This window comes from Motacilla alba, chromosome 1 (genome assembly GCF_015832195.1).
Source record: "Motacilla alba alba isolate MOTALB_02 chromosome 1, Motacilla_alba_V1.0_pri, whole genome shotgun sequence".
NCBI classification, from domain to species: domain Eukaryota; kingdom Metazoa; phylum Chordata; class Aves; order Passeriformes; family Motacillidae; genus Motacilla; species Motacilla alba.
The window spans coordinates 58,783,748-58,799,206 of record NC_052016.1 but is presented as its reverse complement, the minus strand read 5'-3'; the positions used below and the strand labels follow the sequence as shown (position 1 = coordinate 58,799,206).

The window sequence follows — 15,459 nt, the reverse complement described above, 5'->3', positions numbered from 1 at the left end:
TTTAGTTGGAGTGGGATTTTAAGATTAATTAAGGACAAAGGTGAGTATCAGGAGAGAAAGTAATTTTTATTTTGCTGCCTTTTTTTTTTTCCCATGAATTTAGCACAGTTTCCACTGAGATACAAACTATTTACCAAGCAGTTGCAAAATAAATCTCCGGGTGAGACATGGCTGAAACTCTATAGTGCTAATGTTTCCATTCACATCAGTGAGGTGTGGGGTGTGCTGGCCATCTGTTATATAAACCAGAATAGGATCTGAAATCCTTACACCAAAGACCTGATTTTTTTATGCCATTGCTTTTATGAAGGTGTGCCATAAAACTGGCCATGTGCTGGCAACCTGTGCAAGTGGACCCCTTTAAATCTGTGTAAAAGCAATGACATTCCAAGCACCTCAGCATCTCTTAAAATTAAAACAGCTAATTGCATTAAAGTCTGTGTGTTGAAGAGATTATACTCTTGCTTAGGGTTTATTTTCCCCCTCCCCATCTGCAAGATCCCTGATGGAGTGCACATCTGTGAGAGCAACAGCGTGCACAACAGACTGCCTCACGATTGGCAAGCCAACTGGAAGGAACGCTGAGACCCACAGGGATCGCTGGACCCGCAGGGCTCTCAGCTTGTGAGAACAGCGAGCTAATTAAAGTCTAAATAAATGAAATCTCTTTCTAGCTGAAGTAAATATAAATAAATAAATGCCTGCATGTTGTTGGAGAGGGCTGAATAAAGATGAAAACATTTGTGTCATGTTTATCCAGTAACATCTCTTTAATTGTGAAAGGGGTGCTGCCAGCAGACTTGGTGAATATGTGCAAATGTCCAGTTCCTGATTTATTTTCAATCTGTTGTTTTAATAGGAGGGGTTCAGCAAAGGCAATGAAGAGTGTGTTTTTATATATTTTTCAATTATTTTTTAAAGTTTTAAAAGTCTCAGTGTGTATTTTTAGCACATCTTGCTAGCTATGGCTTCCTTGTCACTGGCAAGTTCTGCCTCTGCCTCCGTGCCAATGCGTCGCAGGCCAATGTCACCAAAGGGGCTGTATGCTTTGTTTGCCGACTAGTGGTATGTTATATGCCTCTAATGCATTATTTCAGTTCTTCTGTTAACAAAAAACATTTTAACCTTCCCGTCTTTAACAGTGCCAATAAGAAAAAAGTAGAGCCACTTGAAACATCAGTAGGAAATAAATTTTTTCCTTTCAATTTTCTGTAGGCCACTTTTTTTTTTTTTCAGTCTATTAGACTAAATCTACGTTAAATACTTATTTAAGGAGTTTGCCCAAGACATATTTAAGAGTCAATTTAATTTTACTCATGTGTAGACCATTAAGATTATTTGTATTTAAATTGAAGCACTTGCTAAAATGCTTCGTTTAAATGGGCCTTTGAAGATATCTAGTTTTGAAGGGACTGAGTAGTTGTATTTCTCAGCTAAGCCTTGGTTTAAGGTCCTTGAAAAATTCAGTCCTCAGAAATTTTAGTGTGTCTAGGCATGCATTCTGAGAAGATGTGGCCGCTGAGTTAGGTCTTGATTTTCACATCTGCCATTCTCGCAAATGAGAGTAATGACTGCAAGACTGTAAAGAAGCCATCAGGATGCTAAAGGAAGCTGCAATGCCATGCAGTCAGCAGCCTTGACCTGACATCTACTTAAAAGTGTAATCTCACTATTTAAAGTGCAAAAAATGAAAAAAAGGAGCTCTTAAATAACCTGTTGAAAATCTAGCACTAACCTTTTTGTGATTGTACTCCTTAAATTTTGTAATGATTAATTCCTGATCATAGAAGTAATAAATATTAAACATATTTAAATTGTAATTCCTTTCAGAAAATACTGTGAGTGGGAAAATAAGTATGAAATTGGATGTCTGTTCTAGGAAAACAAACAAACACAGCAGAATGAGTAGAGAGAACATGTTTTTCTGCTTATTTTACAAGCAGGACTGTAAAGGAAACAATTCTCTCATTACATGTGTATAAAAATAGGCATTGAGACTGACTTCTCCAGGCATGAGAACTCCTAGCATTTCCCCGTTACCTTGATCCACATCTGCTCATTTGTTCCAAAATGAACCAGAGGTAAGTTTTTATTGGGATGTCATGCAGAGTTTAGTACAGGAATAGAACATATATAAACATGTCCTGACCATGAAACAAGAGCAGCAGTATCTTAGCAAAATGCGTAAAATCACTCAGGGCTGACTTCTGTTGTCAAGAGGCAACAAAAACAGTCCAAAAACTGATTAATGCATTCTTCAGTTCTGGTCAAAGCTCAGAAGAAATACTTGCCTGGATGAAAAGAGAGAGCTGGGGTTGATTAAAGGAAACAAGGGCAAAGAATCTCATGGTGGATGGGATGTGCAAGCTCTCAGGATTTTATTTAGTGAAAAACAGGCCAAGTTCAGACTTTGTCTAAGTCATCTGACCTTTGTTGTGGGAGAAATTAAAAGTTATTCTGCTCAAATGAACTCAGCATACTGGCCAGATTTTAAGTCTGCTGACTGCATTTTCCCTGGCTTGGTACTCAGCAAATATCCCAACTGCTGCAACTTTAGTTACTCTTGCTCCAGTCATGAACTGTGTTCTGCAGTGTCAGACAAAAGAAATAATTCCAAAGTAGTTGTATTTAATTTATAAAGTGGATTGGCACCATGAGTGTGGGCATCTAAAAACCTTGCAAACACTGATAAGGAAGTGATAGTGTTAGTTACATGAAATATAGCCTGCAATCTATGCAATATATAAATTGAAGAAGATAATGAAATACTGCAGCACTTTCAGCATGTGAATGATGAGAACCCAAGAAAGTTTTAGTTTTGCCAATCCTCTGAATATTTTTCACTTAAGTTGTAATAAGAGGACCGGAGGAAATGCTTAGTTTGGCTTTAAGTTTGAAGGGCCACCGTTACTTTTGCAGCTTCTTCTGGCTTCCTCTGAAGATAGGAGAATCCTGAAGATGAGGTATAATTGTTATGCACCACAGGATAAAAGTTTTGGGTGAAACCCAGGCCATCTCAAATATCTGTGTAGCTTCATCCATCTAGAGGCATGATGAAGCAGTTTTCCTAAAATCTGTAGGTTGAAGGATGAAGCAGGTTTCCTAAAGTCTGATAGGTGTTGATAGGTACTTTGGAAGGCTTCCCTGGTGAGATCCTGCTTCCTACACTCCTGCCATCCAAGGTGGGTGGCTACAAGTTTCCTTCAAGGGGCCACAGAGACACCACCTTCCCCCCATTAGCTGTACAGACAGGACAAGTACTTGAAACAGAGCACAAGAACAGAGTCACTGCTTCAAGTGAGCTGCCCCCGATCAAATGCTCCTATAAACAGCAACCATTATTCACCCTGACGTGTTATTTTGTCCATACTTTGCCATAATGATTTCTCCCTTTTAGAACAAAACTGGGGAGGATTTCAGCAGAGGGAGGTTTGTAAAATTGAGGAATTCTGCCCATAACACAGCCAACTAAAGACTTAGGTTCCTCTAGTGCCTGCTGAGTTAATAGGGTCTCTAAGAACATGGTCTCCAGCCTGCAGAGGGCATACGGCTCCTCGGTTTTCCCTGCCAAAATGTTTGTGGAATAGGGAGAAGCTGTTGGAGCATACATCAAAGTATTCTTGCAGGCACATTGCTACACTTGGTGGATCAAGGATCTCTCCAGTAGTGTGAGGTTACCAAAAGTGCAATTTAAGGGGAAGAAATTGGACTCTTCCCAAGCATCCATGTATCCATCCACCCAAGTAAATAGATGCTTTACACAGGGAACACTGAAGCCTCTCCAGGACGTGTGTCCATCAGGAACGTGCTGTGGGTACTCGTGCTTCTTAAAAATCATCTGTTTTCATTTGTGTCTCCATTTCCAGAGCTCTCAACACAGTGGCTCCTCTACCTCATTAGCATCCACCAAAGTTTGCAGCTCTATGGATGAAAATGATGGCCCTGCAGAAGGTAACATTTGGAGCTGACATTTCAAAGCAGTCAGTGTAGTGATAACAGCAGCTGTGTAGGAAATGAGTCATTCTTCCTGCCAGAGAAGGTGGGAGCATTGCAGGCTGGATAATTTTCTGTGAGGAAGGTCCTCAGCCTTAGCAAACCAGTTAGGTCCACTCTGGATCAGAGTTGATCTGGACATCAGTTTTCAGAGGTATTTTTATTGCAGAATACTTGAGGTTTTATTTCTGCAAGCAACACAGTGCTGATTGGCTTATTTCAGTATTTTTGTCTCATCTGCCGTGGTACTAAAGAACACACTGCAGTCCTGGGTCTTTACTCAGAAATGGATAGTCTTACTCCCTGCTAAGCTTTGAGCAAGTTGGCTAAGGGATAAGGTCTGCTCAAGCGCTGCCGGCTCACTTACACATCTATGTACATACGTGTGTATCTGTGCTCCTGTTGAAGAATAACTCTTCATGCTGTCTGTGAATTCAGACAAACTCCAGCCTCCTTGTGTCCTAGCAATCCTAGCATTCACTTTTAATACTAAACTGGAATAAAGGACAGAGTAATACACAGTTAAATGCACTGTCTTAAAGAGTGTAAACACAAATCACATTTCTGAGAGGCTATTTTTTTTTTACATTACAATATTTATATACTAGTTTGTATCAGCTGCAGTTTACAGCCAGCTTTTAGAGGCATGTTAGGTATTTGTAACACTATTTCAAATACATTTAAAAATAATAGTACAGGAATGAGCACTAAAACACATTAAACTACAAGCTTCTCGTATGCTTGGACACTGTGTAATGCAATTTTACCTAAACATCTGGTACCCAGGTTGCATGCGAGGTAGTATTATTGAGAACATTTGTTTAAAAACTAAATATTTTATATTGGGGGATGGGGAGAACTAGCACTTAGCACATGAGGAGTTTTATGGATGTCTCAGTTTACAGGATGTAATAAAATAAGTGCTTGAGTGTTGGACTTCTTTGGTACATATATTTAATCATGCTGTGTCAAGGAGTTCCAGCCCTTTTTGGAGGCTGGTCTGCGCTTGTGCAGATCACAGAGGCCTTTTTGTAATTAAAAAAATACAATTTTGGTTTTGTCTTGGGGGCATATTGCAATGGCAACTATATAACACTCAAACAGTGGTATGTTTGAGCCCCCAGAAGTCTTATTTTTCATTATTGTATCTGCATGAAACCTGTTGAGTATATACAATGTCAGCAGCATGGTTTCATTGTACAGTAAGTGAGATACTGACTGAATGGTTTCCAGGCTCCTAAACCGTGGACTTAAAATGCATGTTATGTGCAACATCTGTGTTTCCTTCACTAACAATAAAAATGTACTAATGATTCTTTCAGAAGTGTTGGAGGAAGGTTTCCAGGTTCCAGCGTCGATAGCAGAGCGATATAAAGTTGGAAGGACTATAGGAGACGGAAATTTTGCTATTGTGAAGGAGTGTATAGAAAGGTGAGGAAGACAATATGCTTATTACTGTAAAAAATAATTATTAATGTCATCCTTTTTCCAGATCGTATCTTTATTTGTAGAATACAGAACTATAATATGGTAATGTCTCAATGCCAGACGGAAAAACAAATGTCCTCTCAAATTAAAAGAAGAATGAGTTCAAGGGGCAGTCTATGAATTTAATTCTTTGTGGGGTTTATATGGGGTTTTTTTGCTACACTCCACATGATTTTACCAGTTCCTTGTGTTAAATCTCTCTTGTTGCACTGCAGTAGCATCTTTTCTTGCAGTATGTTCTTGCAATGCTCTTTTTACATTAGACCAGTGGAACATTTCACATACCGCAGCACTCTGTAAAGATGTCTGGAAGTTCTCTGTTTGGGGTGTAGTGGCAATGGTCAGCACAAAGAGATAATTTTGGATCAATCTATTCTGCCATCTGACACTGAAGTGTGGTCTCTTACATATTTATTTTTAGTGTAATGGACATCTAACTCCTGCTTTGTGCCATTATATTTGCTCCTTCCAACTTTATGAGCCTCACTGCAGACACCAGAATCCAACTTCTTCACTGACCTTTACAGTTAAGAGGTGAAAACAGTCATTGATTTTAGATGTCTACTCCAGATTAGAGAAGTCACAAGTTGCCTCAATTGTCAGTGTTGCTGAAAATGTCCAGGTTGACTAGTTCATGTGTCTGTTTCTAAATCTGTTCAGGCTTGAACTGGCTCTACTCAATCTTAAGAGTGTGAGAAATAAGGAACCAAGCAGGAGTGCTCTAAGCAGAACTGTGGTGCCTTTTAGTGGTATTGTTAAAAAAAGGAGACTATGGGACATAAAAGACAGGAGGTATTTCACCTGTATGTGAAACAACTGTAGTAGCTCATGTTAGTAGCAGTGCAGACTAACAAAAAACTGCCAGAGCTGGAGGTGTCCAAAAGAGAGAACAGTAGAGATGTCAAGGTTTGAGAATGAAATTTCATCAGTTTAGTTTTCTATCCCCTATTACCATATCTTGGAGAGGAGACTCTTACAGAAGAGTATAACTTCACCTTTGGGCTCAGAGAAAAAACTGCTCTTTAGCCTGTAAGAATATTGTACAAACCGTGGAGAGTGAGATTAAATCTCCTGACAGACAATGATAAATTAGCTTGGCTGGTTTTAAACTAGTGTCCTTGGAAAAATACAGGTCCACCTCTGCATCCAAAAGTGAAACTTGGAGATCATGAAGACAGCTGTTGGGGAAAAGGGTGAGAGTGGATTTTGTATCAGCTGACAATGTGCTTGTGGGACTTGGCCAAAGTTCTGGTGGGGCCTTTAGTGTTCTGCCAGAGTGAGTTCTTGGTGGAGCTGGTCATCCAGAGGGCAGTAGCTGTTTAGATCAAACTTCAGGGTCTGAGCACTAAACTGTATGGAAACCTAAAGGAAGTGAAACAAAACAGTATGAAAGAAAGGAAGCACTGTAAAACCCTATGGAGGGATGTGACTAATGAAAAGAATGGGTGAAAATACCCATTTTCACCCAAACTCTCTTTCTAAGAAAAGAGAAAAAGGCAGCTTAAGGTAAAGTGAATAGTGACTGGGAAAAGCAGATTCGAAGCTAAAATAAAGAGAAGTTGTGGCTTTAATGAACTCATTCAGCTGAAAATGCAATTTGTGCTGAGAGACACTACAAATGTGCTAGTGTGCATGTCACAATTTCCCAAATGGAGAGGAAATACATGAACAAAATTAAATGTACGTCCCCTCACACCTAAAAATAATGCTGATTACAGTATCCTGGAGAGCTTGAATGAAAACTGTTTCCTGTCTTCTTGTCTATCCCACTGGTCCCAGAAGTATCCAGTAACATGGTGTGTCTAATGTACTCAAATAGCATTTTTACCCAGGTATCCCCAGATATATAGGCTTGTGGTCTCTGAACTATACCATTCCATAGGTCTGATTTCTATTAGAGAGCCACTACTTTGGGAGATCTTGAAAAGTGGAATTGTTTCTGTTAGTTTATACTTCTGAAGCAGTATATCATTACCATCACAGGTGTGGAAGGAGAAATTAAAGACTTGGAGGGTAAATTATACCAGTACCTGTGAAACACCTTCAAAAATATTATTTTCAGTCTTTTTTTAAGCCTCTTTAACCACCTCACTTCAAAGTCTGATATGTCCATCATTTGCAGAGCCAGAATTAATGGGGTGATATTTGGGACAGAGAACTTTTCCATTTCCTTGTGAAGTACAATTCCTGCGTGCATTAGACTTCAAAGGAATAGCACCATAAGGTGTTAAACAAGTAGGAATGGGTCTTGCTACGCAAATTCACTGGTCACATGAATACTCCTTCTCCATAACTGTGAGATCAGTCTGTGAGCACTGGTTAATACATGTCTGTGAGCACTTCAAACTTCAATACATTCACAGGAGTTTTCCTCTGACAATGAACAGTCCAAATAGAAACCAAAAACCATCTCCAAAATTTTCACATGTGAACTTCTAAATCCCGTTTTGAGTGTCTGTGAATGTACAGGCACACACTCTTAAATACATTTAACGCATGCAAAAATACAACAAAGATAGATTTTTGTCTCCAGTGCAGTCTAAATCTCCATGAAGTTTGCAACAGTTTAAAGAGCCAGGGAACATGGCACCAAGCCCTGTTATGAGCTAGCGGTCTAACTCTGTGGTAGTGCAGTAGGTCTAGACTCCTGTCCAGCCATAGCATGTTGCCTTCTTTTTGTGGTCCCTTTTTATTGTCTAGGTGAGAGGTGAGATGCCTGTTTCGTGGTGACTTTCTGACATGGCCATGCATATTTTTTGGTGGTGTGGAAGTTACAGTGCTGCTGACAGGCTGCGGTTCTGCAGCTTTTCAGGGGAAAGGATTTACATTATCTTAGCTTTAATTTTCTTTTTACCAAAACAAAGAGCAGTCAGAGTTGTCATCTGCTTGTTACATATCTGCTCCATCGCATGCACAATTTGTCCTGCGGTGTTTTTATATGTGTTCATTTTTAACTTTCAGATACTTTCAAATGCTGACATTTCCTCACTAGCTCAGATTTCCCAGTGTCTTGGAGTATGTGGAGTCTCCCATGGCCAACAAAAACCATCAATTTCCTTTCTCATGACAGAAAGGAAGCATTCCTAGGGCAACCAAGCAGCTTGAAAGAGACTGCTATTGAAAGAGGCTATATTTTGTCTGAGTTTGAACCCCAGATATCTTAATTTCTAATATTTCGTGTTCAACCTCCTCCTTCTAGTCCCAAAAATAGTGTCCAAATCTCTTCCTGTCCCCTCACTGGGCTTGGACTGTAGCCACTGAAGAGCAGCACTGGAAAGGGACACCCCTCATGGAGTGTAGCCCATTTTGGGGGCCTGTAGCACTAAACCCCTGTGTGGGGGAGTACAAATAGGAGAAGGTTTTAAATTTTATTTGTGTAAATCTTGAACAGATATGCTTTAATTTTCTCCCCAATTCATAAACCTTCTTATCTTGTGTGAGTTCTTTTAATTGATGTCTAATAGAGGCAGTTTTAGCTCTTTGCCAGGGAACGTAAACAGAATGAATATTTTGGTGGTATTTTTGCTTTTTACTGAATTACCCATTTTCCTTAAATTAAAAATTAGTGGTACATCATTTCCAGAGGAGTTCTCCATGTTTTAATATGGAAATGAAAATGCCCAGTTGTTTTCCAGATACAGTGCTTTCAGTGTATTACTTACTTTGCATGTCCTGTTTGACAGACTGAGCACAAATTTAGACACATTAATGTCTCTGTTGAATTTACTCTGTATCAGTTTAATGTATCAGTTTAACTACTGTCTTTTATGAAATGAGGAATGAAAAAATGACCCTGTATTCTTGAAAGGTTATTTTTTTTCTTAATTTTTAACCAAACATGCCTAAAGGCAATGTAATGGACATTTGTGACCTGTTTAGGTTTGTATTACAAAGTGAAAATATTTCAGTAAGATCTTTTTCTTAAATTATCCCTTTTCCATTTAATCTTATAGTCAAACTGGGGCTTGAAGGCAGAGCTTATTGTTTTCATTCTTAAAACCATCTTTTGGTTTTGTAACTTAATTAAGAAGTGGAAGTTGATACTGTTCACTTGTCTATGAGCTAATTTATCTATGTTAGTATTCTAGATAATAGATAACTACATACATGTAGTAGTGATAAATACTATAAGGATTCAAAACAACACAGTAGTTAAAAGGAAATGTGTTTTCATCCTGAAATAATTTCTTTTACTGTCTCCAGAACCTTCCACATTCTGCCTAAAAGCCAACATATTTAACTCTGCTAAATATCCTATAATTACTGAATACATAAAAAATTATTCCAAGGACTGACCTTTTTATCATAGCAGTTGTGACTGCAGATATGCAAAGAAATGACTTTTCCTTTTAAGTAAAAAGTAAGTAAGTAATTTCCGTGGGCTGTATTTTTTTGTAGGATAGAAAACAAAACTTCGCTGTTTTGAAAACATTTTAACCTGTGAACACTGCATGGTATTTTTACATAAAAATGACAAAGTAATAACAATTTTCATTACAAAATGGAAGAAAAAGTCAAGCAATTTTTTTTTGAAAACACTGAAATTCTTTAATTTTAAAACAAAAAAGTTGTATGTCTTTTTCTCAGGCATGCATATTTAATAACATTGGCTCAATTTCATAACAGTAGTCAAATCTAAGCTTTATTTCTTATAAAAAACAATATTCTACTAGAAGTCTTCATCACACTTATTATACTTATATGACAAATATAAGCTCAACTGAGAAAAATATTCAATATGATTTAACATACAATTTTTTTTCTCTTTTCTCAGATCAACTGGTAGAGAATATGCTCTGAAAATAATCAAGAAAAGTAAATGTAGAGGAAAAGTAAGTAGAAAAAAAATATGAGACCAAAAGATTTTTTTTTTCCAGGAAATTTTGTGTGAGAGATCATTTTGAGAAACTGTTGGTATTTGTGTCCTTCCTGACAAGTGTTAGAATCTCTTTGGTTAAAGTCTTTGCCTACCCTCTGGAAACTCTTGGAGTTTCAGGAGAAAAGGCAGTCATGTGCCATTCTAGACCTGTGTGATGATTCTCTAGTTGGTTGGTTGTGCCTGACTCCTCTCTCTTTATCCATGTAATTATATCCTCTAAATGTCATCATTCCAGGTGTTGTAGAAAGCAGAAAATAATACAAATAATTATAACAACACTAGTCACTGTCTGTAAGTCATAGGTTAATTAAATTGATGTCAATTTTGCACCAAATGACTTTTAGCTTTTAAAATCAGTAACAAAAGGTTCTGTGAGAAGAGGCTGTCATGTTGTTAAATCTAAAGATTCTGTGTCAGAGAAAATTTGAAAAGCTTTCATTTTTCTCTGCACCAGAAACACATCTTTGCTTCCATTTCTTTTTCTGTGTTCCGCTCTCTCTTCTTTCAGTTACCACATTGATGTTTCTAAACATGTTCCTGCTCTGTTGCTGGAGGCAACATCTGTTAGTTTTTTCAAAAACCCCAGAGAATCCGTGCAGCTCCCAATTCTCTCTGCTTTTTCCACTGTGAATTATTTTCCCACTAACCCATATTCATTGAAGATTTTTTGTGTGTCAGGAACACATGATCCAGAATGAGGTATCTATTTTAAGACGAGTCAAGCATCCCAATATTGTACTTCTGATCGAGGAGATGGACATGCCAACTGAGTTGTATCTTGTTATGGAACTTGTAAAGGTGAGTGTTTTGGAGTCAAGCTGCTTATTGTATCAACCATATTGAAAAATTCCATTCCTACTTAGGCTTACTAAAAAACATGGGATCACAGAATAATGTAGAGTGGAAGAGATCTCTGAAAGTGGTCTAGAAACCTACTGAAAGATGTGTAACCCACTGTCAGATTTTTTTTCATTAGCTTTCAAGTCTTTCAAATATTTTTCTAACTAACTTCCTGTAAGCCACACTTGGAAATGTTCTGTTGACAGTGCTTTGTATACCACCAGTTTTGTTTGCTTCCTCAAAAGAAAACTTGTTAAAAATTTATAATCTGCCTTGAGGTGAATTGAAAACATACCCCGTCCAAATAGCCATAAATACCAGCCTTCAAAATACAAAAAGGTGAAAGGGTTTCATTAGTTTTTATTAATTTACATTAAATCTAAACAATATTATTTTTTTTTCTCTATTGATTGATATTAACACAGTGTCAAACTTGCCTCCTCCATAGCAATCTAAATTTGATCTAAAGCTGAAGGAAGGGGAAAGTGAAAAAGAAAAGCCTGCTCTTAAAAGCATGGTTCTAGCCTAAAAAGTAAATTTGTGAATGCAGTAATTTATATTTTGGACTGTATTTTTTCACAGTGACTTAGAGAAAGCGCTTTTTGGCTAGCAGGATTGTTGATCTGCTTTGCTCTGGTTGTAGGTGGAGTGAGAGTAAGTTGAATGACAAGGTTTTTTGGCTTATTCCATTGTCCCCCATGCTCTGTGGCAGCACCAGTGATACAAGCCATGTTCCTAGTCCAAGGCTGGAAGGCTCTGTGTGCCTCATGGGTGGATGTCCACAGATTTTCCCTGTCCTCATGGCAGAAAGTCTTGTTATCCGTGAGAAGCTCAGGCCATGCCCCACATCTTAGAAGATGGCAACATTGTTTTCATAGGTCTGCACCTGACAGATGCCCTATTTGGCTTGAGTAGTGCTGTGGAGCTTATGGTCCCCCTAACCCCGCTGTCCACCACTTCCAAGGTCTGAGGAAGCGCACTAGGAGATGCTGGTACTAAGGAGCTGACATATTTTCTCTGATGAAAAAGTTAAATCCTAAGACAAAAGAAAAATAGTGGTACTCTTTCATGCCATGAATCCCTTTGTGTAACCAGTCCCAGAATAATTTCCCCACACCCTTGACAATCTAAGCCCTCTCTCACTCTTCGGCATGCAATGTGAAATAGCACAGCTTGAGATCAGATACCATTAGCCATCTAGGACTATTTTAATCATAATTACTGCTCTAGTCTATTCTATTCTAAGTGAGCTCCCCATGAGATCCATGCTACTGTCGGTTTTCCTCAGTGTCTGCGAGAGCTTGTTTAAAGGTACCTCAATCCCCTTGCACAGCACTGTAATCACATGTAGCCACAGCTTTTAGCCTGCATTGACAAATCCTTCATCTTGGCCCCATGAGGTGTGCTAAGAACTAAAAGCTGTGCCTTGTCTAACCTACCAAGATGTAAGCACAGAGCTGGTTTTATGGGTGAAACCTGCTGTGCTATTCATGACTGAAAAATGTGTAAACTGTAGTGTCCAATGGATTTTTAATTGAAGTCCTACTCAGCTAAATGAGAGAGGAGGGGACTGAAAACTCTAAGAAAATAATTTAGAAAATAAGCCTTAAAGATGTATATAAAACCCCCATGCATTCGAGAGAAATCTGGTTTTTTGTGCTCTTTCTTCTTTACTCTTAAAGAAAGATTGCTCGTAAAGATTGCTGCACATACTCTTTTAGCTGCATTATGGCAGGGCACTATAGGAATCTCTGTACTTCTCGTATCCTAGGGAGCTAATCCTAATAGTCCTAATAGCTATCCTAATAGTCTTTACTTTTATGTAGAATAATGGAATTTATGTAGAATAATAGAAGAATAATAGACTTTCCTGAAGTCTTCTACTTTCTAATAGTAGAAGAAATAACCTTATTCAGGGAAGTCAACTTTGTTTCTCTGATACGAACATATAGTTGGAAGAAAAAATATATATATATATAGTTGGAAGAAAAGCCTTGTTGCACTCTCTGGGTACTTGGGAAGGCATTTCTGGAAATACATTAATTGTTAATTCCCCAATTGCTGACTGTTACCATTTCATAGTGTGCACTGTTAGAATTGATTAACCATCTGTTATTGACTGACTTTTGAAGACCTGACATTAAATCAAACTCACAGACAGGAAAGAGAGGCAAGGAGGAAAGGCTTGATAGTGCAGAGCCCGGTTTCATTTAGTACCACCCTGCATTAATTGGCAGTAACATGTTTGACATAAGTGACTGCTGCAAATCCCGCCCTCACCTCATGGCAGATAGGCCATTCATTGCTTTGTAAAGTGTAAGAAAAAGCACTTCATAAATACAAATATAAACACATTGCAAGTGGTGCTTGTAAAAGGAAGCAAAGACCTGGTTTCTGGCACATTGCCTTTTTACACAGCGAAACAAAATTGTTATTCAAACCTAACAGGGGTTTGGCCAATTTAAGAAGCAAGATTTATTGCTGAGTTCCCTTTACTGCTCCAGGATATGATTTCACTTTTGCAGAAGAAAAAGAGAGATCATATCATTTACATAACAAGGTAATAAATAAATAATTCGTTACTGTGGTTCCAAGTACACTTCCTCATGTGCACAGATGATAAAAACTGCATTCAGATGTTGCTGGTCCTGTTTCATTCCAGAACAGGGGATTTAAGACTGAAATGTCATCCTGAACTCACCCCTGGTGCCTGAATAAATGATAGTGACCTGCTGTGTGAATCGGCTTAGCAGAACCTTGCAGGTTAAAGTGCTCTTTGGGGAGAGGAAAGTCTGAAAGCAATTCTGCCTGATATAGCTGTCAGCTCTGTTAACTCTTTCCGGGATATCACCTCTCCTTTAACCACAGAGAATCCCACAGACTAAATATATGCTCTCTTTTCTTAGCAGGATACCTGGTAAGAAACTTTACTGACTACAGTAGATGCTTAAATGGAGAAAATTATTCTGCTTTAGATTGGCTTGACTGCAGCCTCTATCTTTTTCTGAGATTAAGTTTCTCTTGTGCATGAACATTTGTTCCTTTTCTTCTGACTTCAAGCCAAAATTTTTCCTTCTGTTTTTAATGCTCAGCTTCTTTCATTCTTGCTCCTCATATCTCAGACTATTTTCTTTGTTTGGGGGCAGATGCTTTGCCAATGTTATTGACACTTCTTCTGAGCATCTGGAACATATTAGATAAGACCAAAGATCTGTCTAATCCACTGCCTCATGTTAAAAAGCAGCTGGTACAGGGGTTTCACAGGAAGGAGCTTAGGGAAGATAGATTATTTATCTCACATACTTTGCCACATGCTGATATCTAATACTTAGGGATCAGATAATGCCATGAAGTACATGGTATTGTACTTCTGCCAAATATTTGGCCTCTTTCTCTCTAATCCTCTATCTGGTTTAGCTTGGCCTTTTGTTCTTCCTTTTCCTTGACACTATGTATCTTGATGTGTCTTGAACAGTCACCAGCCAGGGCAAGAAATTTGATGTGGTCCAGATTTGACAATTTTTGGCTGTAAGCAATTTCCAAAGAGCTGGGATTTTGTATCTACAATGGGAATAAACCTGCCCTGGCATACTTCAGCTGCACCTCAACAATGCAAAAATTTTAATAGTTTGTTTGGTTTTTTATTACAAGTAAAGTCTGTTTTACCAGCTTTGAGTCTTTGGTGGTTCCCTTTTCCTACCATTTTCCTACCCTTTTCTCTGTAGCCATGATTCCTGGAAAATTTATTTTTTTTCCTTTCACCCCCCCTCCTCCTTTCTCTAGAAAGTGGAAAAAGTGTTTACGCTGGAGCTGAGCCTTAAAAAAACCCAGAAAATATCTTGAAGCTGTTGATAAAACTATGAAAGCTGGCAAAGCTGGGACTCTTCTGTTGCCTTCAGAAAATATCTGCTTTTTCTTTTAAATACAGTCCTCTGTGATTTTTTTTTTCTTGATGTTTTTACTGCAGCAGGGAATTTTTGCATTGCTTCTGACTTTGGCCAAAGGCTCAATACCTCTGAGTAGGATCTCCCAAAAGATCACTGGTTTTTCCTCCAATCTGTCAAGCTCCCTTCTAAATCTCATCTTTAAAATTACTCTTCCATCTTTGTCCAAGCACTTCCATGTTCCCTCTCCCCACTTGCCAGCTGACCTCTGGAAATACAGTCATGGCTGCCTCAGACACTGGTGAAGATCATTTCCGCTTTGAGGACTTCCACTTAGTTTTTCCTTGTTTTTCTTCTTTCCTTCATTCTCTCCTG

The 15,459-nt window shown here is 38.4% G+C and overlaps 1 protein-coding gene across 3 annotated transcripts in view; it reads left to right on the top strand.

The window, feature by feature from the left end:
* Nucleotides 1-15,459, top strand: part of DCLK1 (doublecortin like kinase 1) — a 235,180-nt gene that overhangs the window by 184,605 nt on the left and 35,116 nt on the right. For all 3 annotated transcript variants that reach the window (XM_038152547.1, XM_038152557.1, XM_038152568.1), the window contains 4 exons: nt 3,867-3,951; nt 5,316-5,424; nt 10,256-10,313; nt 11,039-11,158. In XM_038152547.1, the coding sequence (XP_038008475.1) occupies nt 3,867-3,951; nt 5,316-5,424; nt 10,256-10,313; nt 11,039-11,158 (372 nt within the window). The remainder of the gene's footprint in view (nt 1-3,866; nt 3,952-5,315; nt 5,425-10,255; nt 10,314-11,038; nt 11,159-15,459) is intronic.